This window comes from Elephantulus edwardii, unplaced genomic scaffold (assembly GCF_000299155.1).
Source record: "Elephantulus edwardii isolate Elephantulus edwardi_28Jun2011 unplaced genomic scaffold, EleEdw1.0 scaffold00025, whole genome shotgun sequence".
NCBI classification, from domain to species: domain Eukaryota; kingdom Metazoa; phylum Chordata; class Mammalia; order Macroscelidea; family Macroscelididae; genus Elephantulus; species Elephantulus edwardii.
In genome coordinates, this window is record NW_006399775.1 from 18,983,192 (window position 1) to 19,006,938 (window position 23,747).

A 23,747-nucleotide genomic window follows, 5' to 3' on the forward strand; every position below is an offset into this window, starting at 1 on the left:
ATGCATAACAAGTGATTGCAAAGACCATGGCCTGTATCAGGCACACCTTAGTCTCCAGAGAGACACCATTGCTCTTGAGTACTTTAGAGAGGTTCCTAACAGCAGACTTACCTATAGCAATATGTTTTTTGATTTCCTGACTGCTGGTACCAAGAGTGTTGACCGTGGAGCTGAGCAAACTGAAGCTGTGAACAATCTCAATCTCTTCACCATCCATCCTGATGTTTCCAATTGGTCCAGTGGTGAGAATCTTTGTCTTCTTGACATTGAGCCTCAGTCCATTCTGAAGGCTGCAGTCCTTGACCCTCTGCAGCAAGTGCATGAGGTCCTCTTCAGTTTCAGTGAGCAAGGTTGTGTCATCTGCATAACACATATTGTTAATAGATCTTCCACCAATCCTGATGCCACACTTCTCCTCATAGAGCCCAGCCTCTCGGAAAATCTGCTCTGCATACACGTTGAAAAGTATGGAGATAGGACACATTCCTGGCGTACACCTTTCCCAATTTTGAACCATGCAGTGTTTCCCTGCTCTGTTCTGACGACTGCCTCTTGGTACAAGTACAGGTTTCACATTAGCACAATTAAATGTTCTGGAATTCCCATTCTTCTCAGAGTCAGCCACAGTTTATTATGATCCACACAATTTGGTAGAGGCCAAAAAATGAAGGTAACTCTCAGTGAGATGGACTGACACAGTCGCCAAACATAGTCACAGACATAAAATGATCAGGACGATGAGGCAAGACCAAATAATATTTCTTTCCATTATACACAGGTGAGCAAGTTGTTGTTGTTAGGAGCTGTTGAGTCAAACACAACTCATAGCAACCTTGTGAACAAAAGATCTAACCCGCACCATCCTCACACTTCCTGATACACAAGAGCCCATTGCAGCAGTCACTGTGTCAATCCACTTGTTTGAGGGCCGACCCTCCAACTTTCCTAGCATCATGTCCTTTTCCTAGGAATAGCCCCTTCTAGCAACATTCCCAAAGTGTGTGAGGCAAAACATCATCATTCTTGTCTCCAAAGAGCACTCCAGCTGCACCCTCTCCAAGACTGTTTGTTCTCCTAGCCGTCCATGGGATGTTCAGTGCTCTTTTCCAACACCATAGCTCAAAGGGATCAATTCTTCTGTCATACTTATGCATTGTCCAACTCTCTGATGCATAACAAGTAATCAGAAAACCATGGCCTGAACCAGACACACTTTAGTCCTCAGACTGACATCATTACTCCTCATTAATTTGGAGAAGTCCTCCATAACCACAGATTTCCCCAGTGAAATGCATCTCTTTATGTCCTGACTGCTGATACCAAGGGTGTTAATTGTGGATCCAAGCAAGATAAAGCTGTTGACAGTTTTAATCTCTTCTCCATCTGTCATGATGCTGCCTATCAATCCAGTGCTAAGAATCTTTGTTTTCTTGACATTGAGACACAATCCATACCGAAAGCTGCATTACTTGATCTTCTGAAACAAGTGCTTCAAGTCCTCCTTTTCAGCCAGCAAGGTCTGCATAGTCTCCTCCAATCCTGATGTCACACTCCTCTTCATAGAGTACAGCTTCTCAGACAATTTGCTCAGCATAAAGATTGAATGGGTATGGAGACAGAACACAGTCCTGAAAACCCTGTGTAAAGCTGTCATAGGTGGGCAAGAATCGGAGCTAGTTCCATAGAAAATAATAACAACAATAAATAGTAGTTTCACATTCCTGTTTATCTTTCTCGGCTCAGCTCAGCTTTCTGAAACATGGGCCTAGCCACTCATATGGGTATGGTAAGAACGCATTCCACTGTGGACATATACACTGAATCTTATATGGCCAATTGGGAGCTCTGATGGTTTTACTGATAAACCGTTGCTCTGCCAACTCAAGGCATGCCGTTCAAATCCTCCAGCTGGTCTGTAAGCAAAGGTAGGCAATCTTCTCCCATGTGATGCACTGCTTCTGAAAACCTGGAAATTCAGCTATGAGTTGGTTCCAACTCCACGGTACATAATAACAACACCGGCCACATACTGATAGGCTCGTAAACCTTAGAGCTACCTAGATCAACACAGACCTGGGAGAAGGCATCTAGTGAAAGAAAAAGAATATCTTTGACTGAGGGATAAACTTAAATAAGTCTTTGTATTTTTACCCCAGTCTCTCCCTACCCAATAATTAAACAATGTTTAATGTCTGAAAGAGATGGCAAGGTAAACCAGCACTCCTACTTTAATGATTTAGCCTCAGCTTTTGACTATAGATCTTGAGTTTCATTAAGACACTGTCACAGTAGAATACAAAGTTAATCGATAATGGGCAGCGCTTTTTCATATTAATTAGCGAACTGTACAGACATTAAAATAGATCAAGAGCCCCTCCCTCCCTGGGGGTAGCAGTATTGGTTCACTTTGCCAGTATAATGACAGCCATTCCTGGGAGCCGCCACACTCTGCCGGGACCTCGCCTTCTGTGAGCCATGGTATTTTTGCAGTCCTGGAAATTCTCTACAAACACAGGGCATATTTGTCTCAGAGCTGTCATGCTCTTTGGATTAATACTAGTCTCAGCAAATATCCTGGCGAGGTATCTCTCGGTGTCCCTATGCACTTATATGTCAAAGACGTCCAGGGCAGTAGACAGAGTTCAGGCTTTGGAGTCAGGCAGATCCAGTGTTTGAATCCTGCTACTTTTTAACTGAGGGGGCTTAAGAGAAGTCACTTAACCTATTGAGTTTCCATTTTCTTTACCATAGTGGCTCTGGTGACATAGTCCTTAGAGAGCTGTGCTGCCAACCCAAAGGCTGGGCTTCTCTGGTGGTTTGATCCCCCAGTTTCTCCTTGGGAGAAAGATAAGCAATTGCCTCATGTGCACCTGGAGAGCCTCCATTTCATTACTTTTTTTTTTTTAAAAAACCACAATAAAATAAAACACCACCTGCAGAGAAGCAAAGAAGATGAAATAAGAATGCATATTAAAAATATCTCATATGGTGCCTGGCCTATAACACAAATGCAGTAAGTAAGTAGTAATTTTGAGCAGTACTGTCTCTGGGTAGTGAGATTTATCAGGCGTGCACGGATCACTGAAGGCATCTGAAGTGAGCTGTCAGCCCAGATACAGTCATTCTAGTCTGTCTTTGGGGATGAGAAAGAGAGAAGTAGCCAAGAGATAGCCTGTCACAAGTTCAAAGACCACCACCCACGGAAGGTGTCACTCTGTGATGAAGACATGAACGAGAGCGCTCTGCAATCACATCTGAGCACAGACAAAATCAAGGACATTTTCCAAACGACAAAAATGACCAAACAACCCCCTATCCTGCCTAATAGGAATGACTGAGGCTTCTTCTTTGAGCTCTGGCGGCCTAGTGGCAAGGAGCTGTGCTGCAATCCCAAAACATGTGGTTCGAGGCCATCAGCTGCTCCATGAGAGCAAGACGGGCAATCTCCTCCCGTGCAATTACCTGTCTTTGAAAACCCACCAGAGGGTCAGCTATGGGTGGGTTCTGACTTGACGGTACATCACCACCACTACAATATGGCTTCTTTACCAATTACACTTCTAGTCTCACTTCATTTTTCTTACTTTCCAGGTAAAATTTATTAAAACACCTGGTCACAAGCAGCCAGTCTTAGCATGCCTCCCGGGACATGTTGCAAAATTAGGATAAATGTACGTAGGCAACACTTGTTTGTCATTTAACTTACAGCTCACTTTCCCGTTCCTCATACCCTCAACTCTTACTTCGCACTGTGAGCTGTGGTTATTCTCCTTTCTCCAAGATCCATGATTTCACTTTCTCTTCACTTTCATTACCAACACTCACAGTGATCTTTCTCTACTGAGAAGATTTTCATGACTTTATAACAGTTGCTGAGACGTATATGCTGGATGATTTTCCATGCTCACTCACTCACTAACCAGGCTGGTGGTGGTGTGAGGTGCTATTCAAGTCGAGTATGACTCATAGTGACCTTGCGAACAACAGACGTGAACCCTGTCCTATCCTGCGCCATCCTCATCACCTCTGAGATTCTTGAGCCCTTTGCTGCCGTCACTGTGTCAATCAGTGCATCTTGTTGAGTCTTCCTCTCTTCAGCTGATTCTGTACTTTCCAAGGAAACAGTCTCTATTAGCAAAGTATGAGAGACGAAACTTTGCCATTTTTTCCTCAAAGGAACACTCTAGTTGCAGGTTCTCCATGCCAGAGCTGTTTGTTCTTCTGGTCATCTAAGAGCCCAAAGAGGCTCTCCGCAGAGAAGAGTTAACATAGCAGACTCAAGGCTGCTACCCCTTAGAAAGGCCTGCTTTCAAGGCTGGCCCTTGGCTGGCATCTGGGAACTTGGCCGGTAAACAGTTCCTACACTGATATAAAACTTTCCCTAACTGATAAGGATGACTTGCTATGCTGAAAATATTTATATAAACAATGTGGTTTATGTTACCCAGTTGCTTTTATCTTGAAAGTCTGGAATTTTGCTATGTTCCAGGCAAGGCTGTCTGTGTGGCCAGATTTGGACATTGACTTTCTACTAAGTTTTGCAGGTAGACACTTCAGTGTGCTGTTGCAAATATTGCTGGAGGCATCATCATCTCCCTGGTCATTCTATGCAGGAAGGACTCTTGGAAACTCACATTTGCTTTCCATTGGCCTTTGCCCCAAGTGTGTTTTCCCTTTGTGGATGGTCCTTTGTAATCTCTTGCTGTAACAATATTTACCATGAGTATGACTTTATGTTGAGCTCTATGAGTTCTTCTAGTGATTCATCGAATCTTGGGGACCTCACATACAAGCTCCAAGTGTCAAGGAGCATTATACCAAAGGTTCAAAGTTATGATAATGCTTCAGGTACACTGGCATGGAGAGAAGATGCAATAAGGAATGAAATGCCTAGTATTAAAGAATTCTGTGAGCTATTAAGTCCCGTTGTTATTTTCTACTGTAGAGTCGGAACAGACCCATAGCTGATCCTCCAGTGGGTTTTCAGAGACAGTTAATTGCATGGGAGGAGACTGCCCATCCTTCTCCCACAGAGCAGCTGGTTTATTTGAACTGTGTACCTTCAGGACTGCAGCGCAGCTTCTTATCACTAGACCACCAGTGCTCTCTAGGAAGAGTTTTATTCTGTTGTACTCAGAGAGTCACTGAGTCTGAGCTGACTCGATGGTACCTAACAATACAAGCAGTGAGTCAGTGAAAACGAAGGAGGCCCTCAAAGAGAAGGACTGACACACAGCCTCGACAATGGACTCCAGAGCACCAGAGACCCTGGCGCAGGACCCAGCAATACTCCATCTGTTCTGGTCTGTTCCACTTAAGGGTGCCACAGATTGGAGCCAATGTGATGGCAACTAACAGCAACAGCAAATGTGAATAATCACAGCCAGGCTGTTGACGAGTTAAAAAAAATATGGTTAGAGGAAAAAAGTCTACATAATCTCTTTCTCCAAATAAAACCTATTTTTTAGCACTACTAAATTTAGTACTGTGGTAATCAATTATTGATGACTATGAAGATGGGTAGAAAGAAGGCCAATCCTTTGGGCTCAGTGGTTGCCCACAGTCCATTTTCAGGTGAGGCTCCAGGGAAGGATAAGGCCTCCCTTCTAATGCACCTCCTACCTTCTGACTTAACTCCATTAGGTTCCTACTGAAGAGTTTTCCTTGGCATTTTCACAGCCCACTTTCAAACTTCACACCTAAAATGACTGCCCCTCCCCTCTCTTTTCCCATCTTTACAAATAATGGTAAATAATTTCCCTTTGTTTATCATTGCCTTTGAACCTAGTTTCTCTCTCTACTCAGATCCTTCTCAAAGAAGACGCATTTCAGAAAAGCAATTTGTTTTGTAGTCAGGACGGTACCAAGCTAAGTACAGCAAACTCATTTAGAAGTCCAGGCTGCTGAGTGGTGGTGGAAAAAGAACTCTTCATTGCCGGGAACACAAAGGTGCTGGCTACTTATCTGAAAAGATGTTTCTTTCAGAGCAGGTAGCTAGGGTTGAGATCCTTGTTTTCAAGCAGGTTGGAACAAAGTGGCCTGTTGAAAATGAGCTTCCTGGAGGCTCTGCATACTACTCCTGGGGGAATCAAAATGGTGGTAAGAACAGCCAAGCAGGGTTATAAACAGGAGTGCTTGAGTGTGGAGCTGGGTGGACCTGGGGCCAAATCCTAAATCCAGTCCTTTTTATTTGTGTAGCCTCAAAGCAACACTTCCGTATGATAATGAAAGCCTCAAAAGTGGTTGTGAACATTAAGCAGAATGTGAACACACTTTGTAAACCCCAAAGTACTTTCCAATTAATAATGACAACAGCAAATACTTACACAGATATAGTACTTGCTATGTGCCGGACACTTTTCTAAGGCCATTCAATCTGTCAACTCATTTCACCCTTAGGATCATTCTCAGCACCAGTAGGTTTGGTGTGCTTATTTTGTGTGACCCACAGTTTGGGAAACACATGTATTTCACCTTTCATATTCATTGCATCCTGAGGTGGTTGTTGTTAGGTGTCACCGAGTCAAGTACAACTCATAGTGATCCTATGAACAACAGATCTGAACCCCGCCGGGTCCTGCTCCAGCCGAATCATCTCTGACGTACTTGAGCCTGTTGCTGCAGCCTCTGTGTCACCATCCAATTAAGGATCTTCCTTTCTTTCATTGACTATCCACCTTTCCAAACATCGTATCTCTTTCCAAGGAATAATAATCCTTCCTAACAACACGCCCAACATACACAAGACAAAGCTCCACCATCTCTGCCTCTAAGGAGCACTCCGGCTGCACTTTCTCCAAGACATTTTCTTCTCATTGTGCAGATGAAGAAACCGAGACTATGTGAGATTATGCCATTTGCACAAATTTTCCAATTTCTAAGTGATAGAGCTGGGATTTCAAGTTTGGCCCCAGCTCATGACTTTTACCTTCTCTCACTGCCGGAGATGGCTGTGACTCTTTGTAGCTGGTGGGAAAACGAAAGTCTGGAGAAGAGAATTGACTTGCCCAAGGTTACACTGGGTTTGGTGGCAGAGTTTAGAATTGAAACTAGATTCCTTCCAGTCCTCCACCTGCCCCAGCACTGGGACTTGGTTTCGGTGGGCAGAAGTCCCTTTTCTGCCATTGATTCCTCCCTTTCTTCCTCAAAGCCATTCTGGGTTAGAGGAAGTTGAAACAGGCGTAGGATCTGAGCTCCTTGAACAAAGCCAAGCTTACCAATGGGGAAGAAAAATGCCTCTCAAACATCTATTGGCGAGAAGTATGTCATTCTGCACATCGTTACTTCCACTGGAATTGAAAGCCATGTTGGCTTAAATTAAAAGCAAAACTCTTGTTTGCTGCACTTCTTTGCACACACAGCAGGTCTTAACCTAGTTTCTAGAATGCTCCATCTTAATTTAGCATAGCTTTGAGCCTTGCGCTCTCTTTTCCCAGTTCAGAAGCAGGGTGCTGTCAATATTAGTATGTGCTGCCTACAGGGAAGAACAACAGAACTTGTCAGTGGGAGTGGGATTGGGGTACATTTAAAGTGGGCCAAGACTTTCCAAAGTCCTCTTAAAAAGGACTTACAAGGACAACAATATTGGTAGCTGTTAGATATTGGACCCCAGAAAACAAGCAATTACCTCAGAGGTGGTGCTGAGGAGGCGTTCTCTGAGAAGGTCAAACTGGAAGGCTACTTCATCCAGGTAGTTAAGGGAAACTACTCTTGGCAGGAAATCAAAAGATGAAATTGCATTAGAAAAGTCTGTGGTCAGGGACCTCTCCAGAGTGCTGAAGAGCAATGATGTCAGTCTGGGTACTAAGGTGCCCCTGCCCCAGGCCATGGTCTTCGCAATTACTTGCTATGCATTAGCAAGCGGGACAATGACTAAGGAGGATAGAAGAAGAATCAATGTCTTTGAATTGTGGTGCTAGAGAAGAGGATTGAACATACCATAAATTGCAAAGAGAACAAACAGGTTTGACCTAGAGAGTATGAAACTAAGATGCTCTTTGGAGGCAAGGAGTTTGAAAATCTTATCTCACACACTTTGAGCATGTTGCCAGTAGGGACCAGTCCTTGAAGAATGACATTATGCTTGGAAGAGTGGAGGGTCAGAGGAAGAGAGTGAGACCCTGGATAAGATGGATTGACACAGTGACTGGCATAATAAGTGTATGTGTATTGGAGACAGTGAGATTGGCTCAGGATAGAACAGGGTTCAGAGTTACTATTCATAGGGTCACTATGAGTTGCAGCTGACACCACAACAACACCACCATAACAACAACAAGCAGAAGGAGCCCTAGTGACACGATGGTTAAGTGATTAGCTGTTAACATAAAGAGCTCTGCATGAGAAAATACCCAGTGATCTGTCCTGTAAAGATGACAGTCTAGGAAACCTGATGGGGCAGTTCTAATCTGTAATGTAGGGGTGCTATGAGTCTGCATCAGCTCAACAGCAACAAACAAAAGGAAGGGCTGGAAGTGAGGTCAAAGAAAGCCAAGATTATAACAAAAAGACAGGACCAAGACTCTCATTTAGGGAGGAAGGCAGGGCTGGGAATGAGTCAGGCAGCAAGGTCAGAAAGCAAGATGGTCAGCAGCAGGAAGGTGTATAGTATAAGGAATGAAGACAGGATGTGGGGCATGACTAGGGCCATGGATAATGACAGATCTTGGGTTCTTTCTGATATGGAACCTGGGCTGTGGAAAGGTCAGTAGGTAAAGGATGCTACAACTAGACCAAAGCAACTGAGGTCAGAAGAAGGACGAGAGTTGAGCCCTCTCTCCTTAGGGTACCTAAGAGCCTACCCTGGTCACAGAACCTGAGAGGTGTTTCTGAGCTTGAAAAAGAATCTGTGATGGAGCCAGGGAAGTCAGCTCTGCTTGCTTGATCCACTATGTTGTTGTTGTTGTTAAGTGCTGTCGAATCACAGATGACTCATAGCGACCCAATGAATGAAAGACCAGAACACTTGTATAACTTTCATTGTTTCTCCAAGTTCATAGAGTTTCCGGAGACGAGCTATTTTGGAAATAGACGCCACTCCTGCTTCCAAGCCTGTTTCGATCGGGGAGCTCCACTAAACACTGTTGACCATGGGTAACCATTATAGCATTCAAGACATCAGTGTCACAGTGTTTAGCATCACAGCAACCACAAGTTACCTCTGTAGAGCAAACACACATACCAGTGCGATACCACTTAGAAGAATGTTAGGCCAAAAGCAATTAAAACCAGACCTGAGGGCCGCAGATTAAAATCACCAACCTTTGGATTGGTAGCATCACTTTCTATCCATTAGGCCAACAGAGCTCTCGCTATGTTATTGTTGTTGTTAAGTGTCATCAAGTTGTAGATGACTCATAGTGACCCTATGAAGGAAAGACCCAAACACTTGTATAACTTTCATCATTTCTCCAAGTTCATAAAGTTTCCAGAGGCAAGCTATTTTGGAAGTGGATGCCACTCCTGCTTCCAAGCTTGTTTTAATCAGGGAACTCCACCAAACACTGTTCACCATGGGTAACCATTCTTGCATTTGACCCATCAGTGTCACAGGGTTTAGCATCATAGCAACTATGAGTTACCTCTGTACAGCAAATGGACAGACCAGTGCTATACCACTTAGAAGAATGTTTGACCAAAAACAGTTAAAACCAGGCCTGAGGGCCACAGGTTAAAATCACTCACCTTTTGCTTGGTAGCATAACTTTTGATCTGCTATAGATATTACTTTTGCTGTCTCCATGACACCGCCTGACAACCCAACTCTCTCCTGCATTATTCCATTGCCTCTTACATCAACTTTTCCTCTCTGAACTCTCTTAAACCACTATAATTTCCACTTCAAGTGCCTTCCCCACCCCGCCCCCAGCATGTTATGAACTATTTTGAGAGTGGTATGATAATGTTTCTAGTCTTTATTAATACACATCTAGTTTCTTTTCTGGATACATCTCTAAATGAAAAAGAAGGTTAGACTCTGGATACAGTTAAAATATTCTTCTTTACCTCATCTATCTTATGCACTGAGGAAAACATGAGGACACATTTTAATAAAATTGGACAAACTACAGAAAGAAGTAAAGAGAGAATGGGCACTTGAATGAAGCATGTCTGGATTCAACCTTGAGTCTTCCATTTAGTAGCTGTGCAACCATGGGCAAGTCATCTAACCTCTCTGGTCCTTTGTCTCCTTGGGTAGAAAACAGAGAAAGACTAAAAACTATTGGCTTGTTAACTTAGAAGGGCCCATTAACTTACAGATAGTCAGATGCTGAAAACACTAGACATCAAAGAACCAAATCTTTTTTTTTTTTCACAGCCTTCATTATGGACAATTGTCCGTCCAGTCACTCAAACTCATTTGCTGCTGTATCAGAAGTGACTCATAGGTGATGTCCAGTGAGCTTCTAAGACTGTCAACTGCACTAGATAAGAGTGCCCATCTTTCTTCCAAGGAGCTCCTGCTAGATTTGAACTGTCAGAGATGTGCACCCTTCGAGTCAGCAGTGCAACTTCCTACAGACTAGGCCACCAGAGCTCCAAAACTTTTAATTTTCTGCAAACATCAAGCACCCCTGCATTTCAGGGAGGAAGACTGCATCTCTCATAGTAGAAGTATAGTCAGATATTAGGGTTCTCGCCATGCCCTGGCTGACAAAGCCCTGACTTCCAATTCTACAGAGGATGAGACTCCATGCACAGTAGGGAAATGACACCATGTAGCTGCAGCATTCTGACCACGTTGGGAATTAGTGATAGATTTTCTCATAGATTTTTTTTTTAAGCCAAGTCTCATGAGCATGGGGCTCGGGAGGGCAGAGGATGAACTGAGTTAAATTGGTAATGAACTTCTTTCTCCCAGTGCTCTGGAAAGGCTCACCTTAATCGCCTAACTCTGAAATAAGCAATTTGACTGTCTAATTAGGTTAACCAATAATTTCATTTTTTGGCACCCAGGCTTCTTTATAATTTGGGGGTAACTATGATTCTGTTTCCTCTCTCCCTACTCACTGCCCCAAACTGAATTTCTCAATTTGCCTTTGGGATCAAAACAGAAAGTGAATTCTCACTCCTCCCCAAGCCCGATCTGCCTCCAGCCTTGCCTCAATGCAATTCCTTCTGCTGGGAGTTCCCGGCTCATGCAATTCCCTCTCAGATGGCTTCTGCTTAGTGAAATCCTACTCCGCCTCCCAGCCCAAGTGCACAGTATGGGTGGATGGAAGAAAAGCCTCTGTACCCTCAGGGTGAATGGAATGATGGCTTTTGCTGTTCTCCCAGAGGTCTTTAAAAAAATTAGTAACAATAGCTAGCATGGATTAAAAATCAACACAGACCAACATTTCACAAAAGCTATAGTATAGGCTCACAGCAACACTTTAAAGTCAAGAAAACAGTGGCTGAGGGACATGAAATGACTTGACCAAGGTCATACATGGTGAAGCTAGGATTTGAAGTAGGTCTGTTCCCTCCCTGAACGCTTTTTTTTCTTTCTTCTACTTTGCAACTTAACCTGCTATACCTCTGTCATAGCCCAGGACCCCTGAGTTGTTCTATTTCTTCATCCCTGATTCATTTGTTGTTGTTGTGAGGTGTTATGGAGTCGACCCTAAGACCGTATGGAAACGTTGCCCTGTCTCACACCATCCTTGCATTCCTGCCATGCTCAAGCCCATCGTTACAGTCACAGTGTTTCTGCATCTCCTTGAGTATCCCCTTCTCTTTCACTGGTCCTTTACCTTCCCAGGTGGCACAGTCTGGAAGGCATTGTTTCCCTAGCCTAAAGGTGGCTGCTTCAAATCCACCAGCAGCTCTGTGGGAGAGCGACAGGCAATCTCCTGTGCATTTTACAGCCTCTGAAAACCCTCTGGAGGGTCAGCCATGAGTCAGCTCTGATGCAATGGCAATGAGTTGTACCTTTCCCAGCATCATGTCTCTTTCCAAGGACTAGCCCCTCCACGTAACATGCTCAAAGCAAGCGAGACAAGGTTCCACTAGCCCTGGCTCTAAGGAGCACTTGGTTTCACTTCTTTCAAGACAGCTCTGCTAGTTCTTCTGGCAGTTCATGGTCTATTCGATACTCTTCACAACACCACAATTCAAAGGCATCGATCCTTCCCTGACTACCTTATTTATTGCCCACGTTTCACATGAATATGAAGCAATTGATTCATCTAGCTTCTAGAGTGATGCCTGACCAACTGAAGGAGCTCAGCACAGTTGCAGAATGAAGCACGGAACGAATTGACACAGAGACAACGACAACGCCGCCTGAGCCAGAAGTTGAGAATAGCGCTTAAACGACCACCTTTCCTTTCTCAAAAGCATTTATTGAATGCCAAGTGTGTGACTGGAGCTCTGCCAATTCTGCACTCCCACAGCTCAGTCTACCAGCCCTCCCCAGCAGAAGGAGCCCAAGGGCTGACTCTGCCTGACGAGGCCCGAAGAAGATTTGTGTTTACATTACCCAGTCAATTCTGTATTTATTTTGGATATTAAGCAGTGACATAAAAGCTGCTGACATTAACCTTCAGGGGCAGAAATTGGCTTTAATGGACCCCATAAAAGTTATTATTGATGGCAGCTGCATGTGGTATCGCCGTGACCTCAGCAAAAGCCTCTACCGCTATCAATACTGTTGACAATTACTATTGACTAATGCAAGACTGGCCATGGGGGTCGAGTCAATGTTCCTGTGGCCGGAGGTTGCCGGGGGGTTACGTCTTGCATTTCACATTTATTTGGTCAGGGTCTTTAAGAACTCTATCACATGGTTTTGGTAGCCTCAACTGAAAATTCAATATACTTGTTCTTAAACGAATGGGGCAAAGGGCTCAGAGACACCTGAGTGCAAAGTTAGGCTCTGGTGATTTCCTGCTGTAGAATCTCACGCACATCATTCGTCTCGAGCTGGAGCGTCATCTGTCTCCCCATATGGGAGGAGTGTGGTGGAGCTGCCATGAGGATTCAAAACAGTCACATATATAAAGAGACTGTCAGGGTAGGTTGTCTCCTTCCATCTACCGGAAACTGACTATCCTCTCTTATGATGGCTATCGGGTCCAGTGGCATTGAGCCCTGTTCTGATAGTGCAATTCAAAAATAAATGAGAAGAGGAAAGAAGGTGTTGGGAGAGTGCAAGGCTAGGGAGAAGCCATGGCTCCATGAGAGAACCCGGCCTCAGCCGAGTTTGACACAAGATCTTGTATATACACACCATCTCTCTTCCTTGATTTCCTCAGCTCGAAGTTGAACACATGTTGTGTATGAACTTGAGTGCTGTAAATCTAATGAATAAATACAAGTGAACTCTTGCTATGAAAACAGCCATTATTTAGACCTAAATATAACAAAGCATTTAATGAAACTTCCCAACTGAGATCTAGTGGACCTGCACACAAGCATCCCTGGGATTTTTGGAAGTCAACCAACCAGCAAGGGATGTGGAAATGAAGGGGCATTCATTCCCCTTCTCAGCCTGCGCAACTTCTCTGGGTACAAGCACTGTTGGTGTGTGATGGCTGGAGTGGACACGGATGGTCTGGAGGAAGAGCGCGGCATTGTCTGGGAAGGAGGCAGCCACTTCCCCATTCTTATTATCAGAGGCTGAAGCTCTTCAGGTTCCCTTACTATGCCATTATCACCCAACAGAGGCTTAATTCAGCTATAATTCAGCTCTCAAGGAATATACAATAATGTGGGCGGTGTGTGCCTCACTGTATGACGACTTTATGGAAAAATGATCATTTGTCACCATGGCAAGAGGCCTTCAAAAGAACAAACAGTGCAGGTATTTGGAAGAAGAATTCATGGTGTTAACTAGAACTGTGAGCAGAGGCGGATCACCCAATAAGCAAGGCAAGCACAGGTGGACTCAGGCTGACTTACTAATTGACAGTGAACAATTTCACATGAGTTCCACCCACAAAGCTTTGATAGGTGAAACCGTGTCAAAGTGTTCACACAGAATAATAAATAAGCACACAGAAGCCTATGCCTACTTTGATTACTTGGTATTCCGTTCCTGTCAGGGGTTGTACATTTGAAACGATGCTTTGATTCTGGAGGAAAGTGCTGTAGGGCTCGGAGAGAGACAAATGCCAGCAACACGTAGAAGAATCTTTGATGTGGTAGAAAATTGCAAAATTGCTCACTACAGACTATTAAGTAAGCACAAGTAGGCCTGTGCTAACCTTGTTTAGTGGTTATCTGATACGGGCTTGACAAATAAAGATTTTAGACTCTTATAGACCTGAGTTCAAATCCTATCACCACTATATACAGCTGTGTGATAACCTAGGCAGGTTTTGTAACCTCTCTGTGCCCCAGAATCTTTATCTTGTGCAATGTGAAGAACAATATCATAAAGGGATAGACAGGGACTAACAGAACATATTATTAATGTGCTTAGTACTGTCCTGAGTTCTGATACTCAGCAGCAGCAATTACCTATTACAAGGAGCTCTGGTGATAGAGTGTGTTATGTGTTGCACTGCTAACTGAAAGTTTGGCGGTTCAAACCCCTTGGGACTCTGTGGAGCAAAGATCAGAATTTTTTTTTTTTTATTGTATAAAGAGTTACAGTCTTGGAAACCTGACAGAATGGTGCCGTATGCTAGAATTGGCCCAACTGCAGTGGGTTATTTGATTTTAAATTTTTATAAAAATTTGCCTATTGTTGTTATTACTGCTGTTTTCCTCTTATGAGCTTCCATCCTTACAAAGACCCTGCACCTGTAGCCATGTGCTTAGGATCTTGACTTTTAGATCTAGAACATCCTGCAGGTCAACTCAACTGGTCCCTTAAAGTGTTTCAGGTCCTTGGAGAATAAAGTGTTCAGTGGTTAAAAAAAAATGTGAGAAATGCATATATCCGTCCTTGTTCAGTAATACATTAGTATGTGTGTTAACACATTAAAATTTCTGAGAAATTCTGCAGTAAAAGAATACTGTTTAAATATGTTTAACCTGTGTAAACGTAAGAGTATTTGACCACAGAGCACCACCACCTCCAAACCTAAGAATTCTAAGAATTTCCCCCCTATTTTGTATGCTCGAGAGAAAGGAGCCCTGGTGACACAGTAGTTAAGAGTTCCATTGCTAAACAAAACCTGGGTGTTTCAAACCCACCAGAAGAAAGGTGTGCATCCTGCATCTGTAAAGATACACAACATTAGGAATCCTATGGACAAATTCTACTTTGACCTATTGGGCTGATGTGTGCTGGAATTAACTTGACAGCAACAAATTTCATCCTCAAGATAAAGGAAATATTCATGCCATTGAATTTTTTTAATTTCATATATGAAGAAACTAAAGTCAGAAAAAGAGTATAACACATCCAAATCCACACCCTAGGTCGGTGATGGAGCCATTATTCAGCTTCTCTGCCTCCTCTTAATCTGTACCACCTTAGGCCTTGGCCTACAAATTGGTGCTTCAGTTCAGTGCATGGTGAGGGGGTGTGGAGAGAAAGGGCTTCTGACCTGGCCTGGGTCTTGAAGGGAAAGTGAGTGACAGAGCACAGAGGGTCCATTCTCTGCAGAGGTGACAATTCTTCAGACACGGAGTCCTTTCTGCCCAGGTGGACTAGAGGTCAGCTGTTTTCCTAAACCCAGAAGAGGACACAAACTGTCTAGGAAAACATCAACTCTTCTTTTCTGGGAATGGTGGCAGAATGAACATTTGGAACTGTGCTGCATCTGACTCTTTTGTTATTGCTATGTGCAGAGCTGACTAGTTTTTCAGAGGCTGTAAATTGTATGAGGGGAGATTGTCCTTTCTCCTTGGAGTGACTACTGGATTTGAACTGTGTGCCTTTGGGTGGCAATTCCTTACTACCAGGCCACCAGAGCCTAGAGAAATTTTCCCACTTACATTGACCTTATCTGGGCGCTTGCTGATCTTACATAGTCATAACCCAGAGTGAGGCCTTCTTCAGGTGACTCTTTACATCTTCTTCATCTTTGACCAGGTCGAGCAATCACTAGGCAGCTGCATTTGGAGCAACAGACCAGAAGGGGGCACCAGTACCTGACTTGGATCTTTTTGCTCTAATCTAGCCTGCCCTCCCCAAATCCCCCTTAGATCTTCTGTGCAGAAGCACCAGCAGACCCTCTTCACAGGGTTTCCAGGAAACAAAGTCAGCCACCCTCAACTCCAGAGAGCAGAGCTGCTTCTGGGCTCTGCACTCTCCCTCAGTCTACACTCCTAGCTTCCCACTGGAGACCCCTCAGGGTCAACACAGGGTCAGCAAAGGTGCCCTAGACTAGCCAGGCATTAAAACACCACAGAGAGGGAGATTCCCTACAGCAGCTGCTGTGGGGCCGCCCTGAGCCTGCTGAGCCCCTCAACTGCCAACAAGGTCCAGAGCCTACGGGGTGATGCTGGACCAGAGAGGCCTAAGGAGGAGGCATGTGAGCTCACTGCCATTCCTCACCGGCACAGCATTCACCCCTGGACAAAGCTGCTGCAGGGAGTGGAGTAAGGAGCTCAGAGCCAGCACTTGTAAAATCTGGGATGAGATCACTTGGAAGCAGGAGTGAAAATTCAAGCTTTATGTTATTTCAACATGATAGAATTTTTGTTTGGAAGCCATCTTCTGATCAACACAGGAAATTTGGGTGTGACAGAGCCCAGGGCACCTTCCCAGGGCTGCCAAGCATCTGGAGGCTGGAGATGAAATGAGCTGAGCAAGATTCAGGTAGGCCCAGGACAGAGCTGATGTCAAGGAGGACACGGTGGGAGGACTTGCGTGTTGCTGGCTCTGGGCCCTCCCTCCACCCTGGTACAGGCACCTTGGAAGCCTTAACCTAGCATCTCTCTGACCTGACTGAGGAACAGTGACCCATCTCCGTACAATACTGATGAATGGCTATTTCACTTGGCTGTGCAAAGGCTCTGACTTTTGACCACTAAAGAGCAAAGCAATTTCCCCCCTAAGTTCACCTGAGCCCCAAGCATGGAGCAGAAATCAATTGTGTAATTAAAACCCCAGTCCCACAACCTGGGCGCCTGGCCTGGGCCAAGCGGGCCACTCACCGGTCTCCGTGTTCTCGTGCTCCGTGTCGGTGAGCGTGAGGTTGGAGTTGGCCCGGCTGGACAGGCAGGAGCTGCGGCCCGAGCGTGTGCTCCGGCCCCACAGCCGTACTGGGTGCTCGGGGGACAGGACAGTGTCAGCCTCCATGTCGGCATCCGAGCTGGCCCCCATGGAGTAGCCGCAGTGGGGGAGGCCGATGTCAGTGCGGTACAGGGTCCCGTGAGGGGGGGTCACCTCCCCCAGGCCCAGCTCACGCAGTGAGAAGTTGGCGCCTGCGAGAAAACATAGGTGAGCTGGGTCAGGCTTCTGAGAAGGCCTCTTACAAGAAACCTGGTCTTCTCCCCTTGGGTTTACTCTTACATTGTTGAACACACCGAGGCATTCTAGACCCCATGCCTTTGCTCAGTTAATTGTGAACAGTGTTCCTTCTGCTTTGCTCCCGCAGTTCAAATCCTCCTTTAAAACGGCCCCCTCTCTATGGAGTCTCCCCCAATACCTGATCTTGCTGCATCATGAATTCTTTCTACCTCTGCGCTCCCTACCAAGGTCTTTGGACCATCTTCATGGTTGGAGCATAGCCTCAGCCTTACCACAGCGAGAATCTGAATTCGTGTTCCTAGGAAAAACATTAATACTCAACGTGGGCTCCATTTATGTTTATGAAATTAAACTGAGGGCTTCAGATCACATCTTCCAACCCAGGATGGACTTTTCAGAAAGCAGTGCTCCTGAAAATGGCAGAAGCATACATAGTCAATGGGATGCCAATAGCTCCCTGACTCTAGAGGTTCCTTCCTGGCCAGCTTACACAAGCCCAGAGCTTGAAGGTGAAGGATGTGGTGACTGACAGAAAAGCTGGCCATGTGCACAGGAAATAGGCCTTGCCTCCTGCCACTTCCTCACGCCAGGTGGGGCTGAGAGGGAATTAGCTGACTCTAGGACGCTAGTGAGTCAGAAAAGTAGCTCTAAGAGAGATGCAAATCAAAACAACTATGAGATAGCCTCTTACCCCAGTAAAAATAGCAAGATTTAGAGAGCAGCAAACAACAAATGTTGGCGAGGTTGCAGAGAAACTGGAACCCTTATTCACTGTTGGTGGGAGTGTAAAATAGTGCAACCACTATGGAAGGCTGTATGGCACTTTCTCAAAAAATTGCAAATAGAGATACCATTTGACCCAGCAGTTCCTCTACTGGGAATATACCCTAAAGAAACCATAATTGCCATTCAGGCAGATATATGTACACCCATGTTTATTGCTGCTTTGTTCACAATAGCGAAGAGTTGGAAACAACCTAAGTGCCCATCAACAAACGAATGGATAGAGAAGCTGTGTTATATTCACACAATGGAATACTACGCTGCATTGAAAAACAAGGAACTCATGCGATATTTTTTAAAATGGGTGACCCTGGAGGACATTATGCTGAGTGAAATATCTCAATCACAAAAGGACAAATACTGCATAGTGCCACTGTTGTAAAACGGGACTGACATCAGGGTTGGGGAGAGACTGAGAAAAATTGGATAAATTATGTACACTGCATTGAAGCAGATGAGGGAGAGAACAGTTTAAAAGCGATATATGATTGGTTAGTATGGTTATGACAAGAGTACAGAATGAAGGTTGCATAGCGGAATGTACTTGGTGGGTGGGGGGGAGGGGGACTGTATACCAATGAAGGAATTTTTCTTTTACTTTTCAAAGAGAAGAGCGAACTGGGCGGGGGATGGTGGGCAGGGAGAAAAAAGCAATAATGAATGAATGGAAATCCAAAATCTCTGTAAACGTTCATTTAAATTAATAAAACAAAAAATAAATAATAAAAAAATTTAAAAAAAGAAGAGAAAAAAGAAGAAAAGTAGCCAAGTTTGGTTGCTGCTGATCACAACTTTTGAGGACGCTGGAAGTGTTGGCAATGCCCAGCACTAAGGGTCAGGGAAGATGGAGATGAGGTGAACCCATCAAGGGATTAGTATTCAAGTTGTTGTGTCTGATTGCCTTTGATTGCCCTGAGTCTTGCACGACTTATAGCAACCTTATGAACAAAAGGCCTGAAGCCTTTCTATAACTATCGACATTTATCAAAGTTCATAGGTTTGCCGAGGCATATTGTTTAAGAAGTGGATGCCACTCCTGCTTCCAAAGTATTTAAGTAACAGAAGGAATTCTGACTTTCATGGGAAAACATAACCTTGATACTTCTCCCAAATGTTCATACATTGTCTGTTCAGGGATTGCTCCTCCCCGAATTCTTAGATCTGGAGGTGGTAATGCTCTGTGTTCAAATACTCTAAGCTTACCCTTGTATACTGTAGTTGGACCAACCCATAGTTGACTCTCCAATGGGTTTTGAGAGACTGTAAATTGCACAGGAGTTGATTTCCTATCTTTCTCCTGCAGAGCAACTGATGGATTGGAACTGTGTACGTTTGTGTGGATACTGTAATTCCAGAGGCTTCCCCGCAATTCAAAGGTACATGGTTCGAATCCACCAGCTGCTCTGCAGAAGAAGGATGGGCAATTTCCTCCCGTGCGATTAAATGCCTCTGAAAACCTGTCGGAGGGTCAACTATGGGTCAGTTCTGACTCTATGGTACACAACAACAAAAACTGTAGAATTTCTCAGAGCCTTTAATGTGTTAACACACATACTAATATGTTATTCACTAAGGAGGGGTATGTACATTTCTCAGTTTTGTTTTTTTTAACTACTGAAGGTTTTATTCTTAGGATCTGATGGAACTAGAACTCTAGGAAGCACTTTGAGGGACTAATTGAATTGACCAACAGGACCAATAAGTAATTAAAAAAGCAAACCGACTTATATTCTTAGAGGTTTTTGAGGGGGAGGATGAAAAATAGATTTTTCTAAGACACAGAAGGTGTTATCCCAATTAAACCAATGATCTGGAGAATGGATTTATTGTCAGGTTATTGTTGTCATGTGCTGTTTAGTCAATCCTGACTCATAGTGACTCTGTGAGAGTTCATATTGAACCATAAGATTTTCTTGGACGTGATCTGTACAGAAGCAGATGGCCAGATATTTCTCTGCAGAGCTGTTGGGGGAGTTTAAACTCTCAACCTTTCTGTTAACAGCTGAGTGCCTAACTGTGTGCCTTCAGAGCTCCTTTTTAGTTAAGCTGTTGTCACGTGTCATTGAGTTAGAACCATCACATATATCATCTTTCAGTGAGTTTTTAGAGGCTATAAATTGCACAGAGACGACTCCTCATGTTTTTTCCTGTGAAACAGGTGGTGAATTGAAACTATCAGCTCTGGCTTGGCAGCGCAGCTCCATATCACGAGGCCACCAGATCTCCCTTTATAGTTAGGCACACTTACATATAAGCCAGTGCAGACTGGCCCTGTGCCTTTGCTGGATATACAGCAGTGATGTGACCAGGGGGCTTGCCTTTACGGAGCTCACAGTCAAGTAGGGGAGATACAACCAAAAGTACAAGCCAAAATTAAAGTAAAAAGTAGAGAGCTATAAAGATACTATGCTGGGAGGTAGAAGTTAGCATATCTGGTAGGGCATCTCAGGGGAGATCTTTCTAGATGACAGTTAATATGGAGAACAGAGCGAGAAGAGAGGAGTACACACCTTTCTGAACATTAGAGACATCCAACTTTCAAGGGGTAGGATTCAATAGGACAACAAAGTCAGCCAAGGAAAGCAAGAAGGCACTGCCAGAGGAGGCATCCCATTATCAGTGGGTGAGTATGGATGTGGCCTTCTCACAAAGAAACCCTCTGCGCTCTGAGTGTCTCACACATCACTGGTGCTGAGCAGGTGCTCGATAAATAATAGTTAAATAAACAGCCAAATAAGCTCACACTAGCAGTGCTTTGGAGGATGGACAATGGGAAAGGAGAAGACAACAAGATGGACAAACTTAATAGGATAGTGCTGTCATAAAAGCTGCTAAGGCCTACCCAAATCGTATTAGGAAAATCTGCTCTCAGGGACATCTCCAGAGTGCTGAAGAGCAAAAATGTCAGTCTAGAGACTAAGGTGCAGCCAATACAGGCCATGGTCTTCACAATTACTTGCTATGCATCAGAGAGTTGTTCAATGACCAAAGATTACAGAAGAAGAATCAGTGCCTTTGAGTTGTGGTGTTATAGAAGAGTAGTGGACAGACCATGAGAATAAATGGGTCTGTCCTACATGGGTGGGTGGGGTGGGTGATACCAGGATGTTCCTTGAAGCTCCACCTCACATGCTTGGGCACATTTCCAGGAGGGCCCAGTCCTTGGAGAAGGACATCATGCTTGGAAGGGTAAACAAGAGAGGAAGACCCCGGATGAGACAGATTGACACAGTAACTGGGGTAATGGGCTAGGTATGTCAGAGGCAGTGAGACTGGCTCAGGATAGAACTGTGTTCAGAGCTATTGTGTGTAGGGTCACTATGAGTTGGAGCTGACTCGATGACACATAACAACAACAAGGCCTGCCCATGTCAGCGGGCATAGGTGAGCCCAAGTGGGGTATTCCATACATAACTGATGTCTCAGCTTCCTCACATTCAATATCCTCCCACCTCAACCTTTTCCAGCCCCTTCTCTGCAACCCTCCCATTACTAGGAACCAGTAATGAAACATCAGGGGCCTATGATTTTGTTTTACTAGCCAACCTGAAATCTGACCAGCCAGGGCCTGGACCACACCCAATATGAAATATCTTGGCTTGAACTGCTTTGTGTCACATGCTACTGTCCTATTTTGTTTTTCCCTGTAAATAAAGGAAAACCTCCACTGGAGCCTAGCTAGATCTCCCAGTCTGTATCCTGCCCTCTCTGCACACCACACTCTCCATCCTTGTCCTGAGCATCCGTACACTTCCCTGCTCCAGGCCACACATCAGCACTCTATCGGGGTCTGCGCACTCAAGAAAGACTGCTCACATGTTACAAAGTGACTGCCACATTAATTGAAAAATCAAATTTATTTCCAGTAAGCAGCCTGGTTTCCACTTCTGAAATAGCTTGCTTCCAGAAACTCTATGAACTTGGAGAAATGATTAAAGAGTTATACAAGTGTTTGGGTCTTTCGTTCACAGGGTCACTATGAGTCATCAATGACTTAACAACAACAACAATAATGAGAGCTCTGTGGGCATAGTGGACAGAAAGTGATGCTGCCAAGTCAAAGGTCAGTGATTTTAATCTGTGGCCCTCAGGCCTGGTTTTAATTGTTTTAGATCAAACATTCTTCTAAGTGGTATAGCACTGGCCTGTCCATTTGCTGTACAAAGGTAACTCGAGGTTGTTTGATGCTAAACACTATGATACTGATGTGTCAAATGTGATAATGGTTATCTATGGTGGACAGTGTTTGATGGAGCTTCCCAATTAAAACAAGGTTGGATGCAGGAGTGGCATCTACTTCCGAAACAGCTTGCCTCCGGAAACTATGAAGTTGGAGAAATGACCAAAGTTACACAAATGTGCCTGTCTTTCGTTCATAAGGTCACTGTGAACTATCTATGACTATATGGCACTTAACAACAACAACAAGCAGTCTGTCCTTCACTGATCTGCTTGGAATATCTTTTAACCAGTCAGTGTCCATATGATAAGACAGAGGCATCCCAAGCTGGAGAAACACAAGGTAAGGCTATCTTTAAGAGTTCCTGATCCTGGTGAGCTTACCTGGCTCCTTGTGATGATAGAGTCTGGAAGACTTATTTCTGAACTGTGAGAAGTCTTGGTAGTCTGTCAGCTTTGTGTCTCTTTGCTGAGGAGCCCAGGCCAAAGACTGGCCTCCCACCTCATTCAACATCTAGCTGTGCAGTCTTGGTTTGGGGACATCACCTGATCATGTGTTATAGTTTAAAAGGGGTGATAATCTATGATTTATTAAGCTTACAGGCTCTTTGGTCTCACATATTTTGGACATATTCTCAGCAGGGGCCAGTTCTTGGAAAAAGTGCTCATTCTAGGAAAGGTACAGGCTCAGAGAAAGAGAGGAGGACCCCAACAAGACGAGTTGGCACAGTGACTGTAACAATGGGCTGAAGGGTGAGGGTGATGCATGATGGCGCAAGGTTCCGATCTGTTGTTTACAGACTCACTAGGGTTGTAGTTGACTCAATGGCACCTAAAAACAACAACAACAACAACAGGATTCTTGAGAGACAGTGAAAAAGAAACATGTAAACTGCAATAGATATAACTGCCTACAAGCTATAAAAGCCCACTTATCATTTACAAAGACAAGAAAGGCTCTACTCTAAGCCCGGTCCTGGATCAGGATTCACACTGGGCTGGTTGGTGGAACTAGAAGACAGTGTTGAAGTCATTTTGTCCCTTATCTTCCCTCCTATCAGAAAAAAAAAACCCCACACCACAAACAACAAAACAACCCAACACCCCAGGGGAGGACTCTCCTCTTCCACATGGGACTTTCTAGCTTGAGCCCTTCCAGTGCATTTCCAACGCATCTACTACTCCTGGTCAGCCAGTGGAGGCGGCTATGTGTGGCTTTGATGAACAGTGTTCAGGGCCACCTGTAGACTAAGAGACTACGAAGAAAAACCTGATTATCCATTTGTGAAAAATTAGGTAACAAAGCCCGTATCTTTCAAAACTATCTGATCCTTTTAAGCATGGGGTCACCATGAGTCAGCGGCCAATGTGGGACAGGTTATAACTGGAAGAGCATTTATGGAACTCTATGGCATGATGTCCTGTGGTGGTG

The 23,747-nt window shown here is 44.4% G+C and overlaps 1 protein-coding gene across 1 annotated transcript in view; it reads right to left on the bottom strand.

The window, feature by feature from the left end:
* TENM4 (teneurin transmembrane protein 4) overlaps nucleotides 1–23,747 on the bottom strand; it is a 613,887-nt gene that overhangs the window by 501,527 nt on the left and 88,613 nt on the right. The window contains exon 3 of the mRNA XM_006882894.1: nucleotides 17,038–17,307. Within this exon, the coding sequence (XP_006882956.1) occupies nucleotides 17,038–17,307 (270 nt within the window). The remainder of the gene's footprint in view (nucleotides 1–17,037; nucleotides 17,308–23,747) is intronic.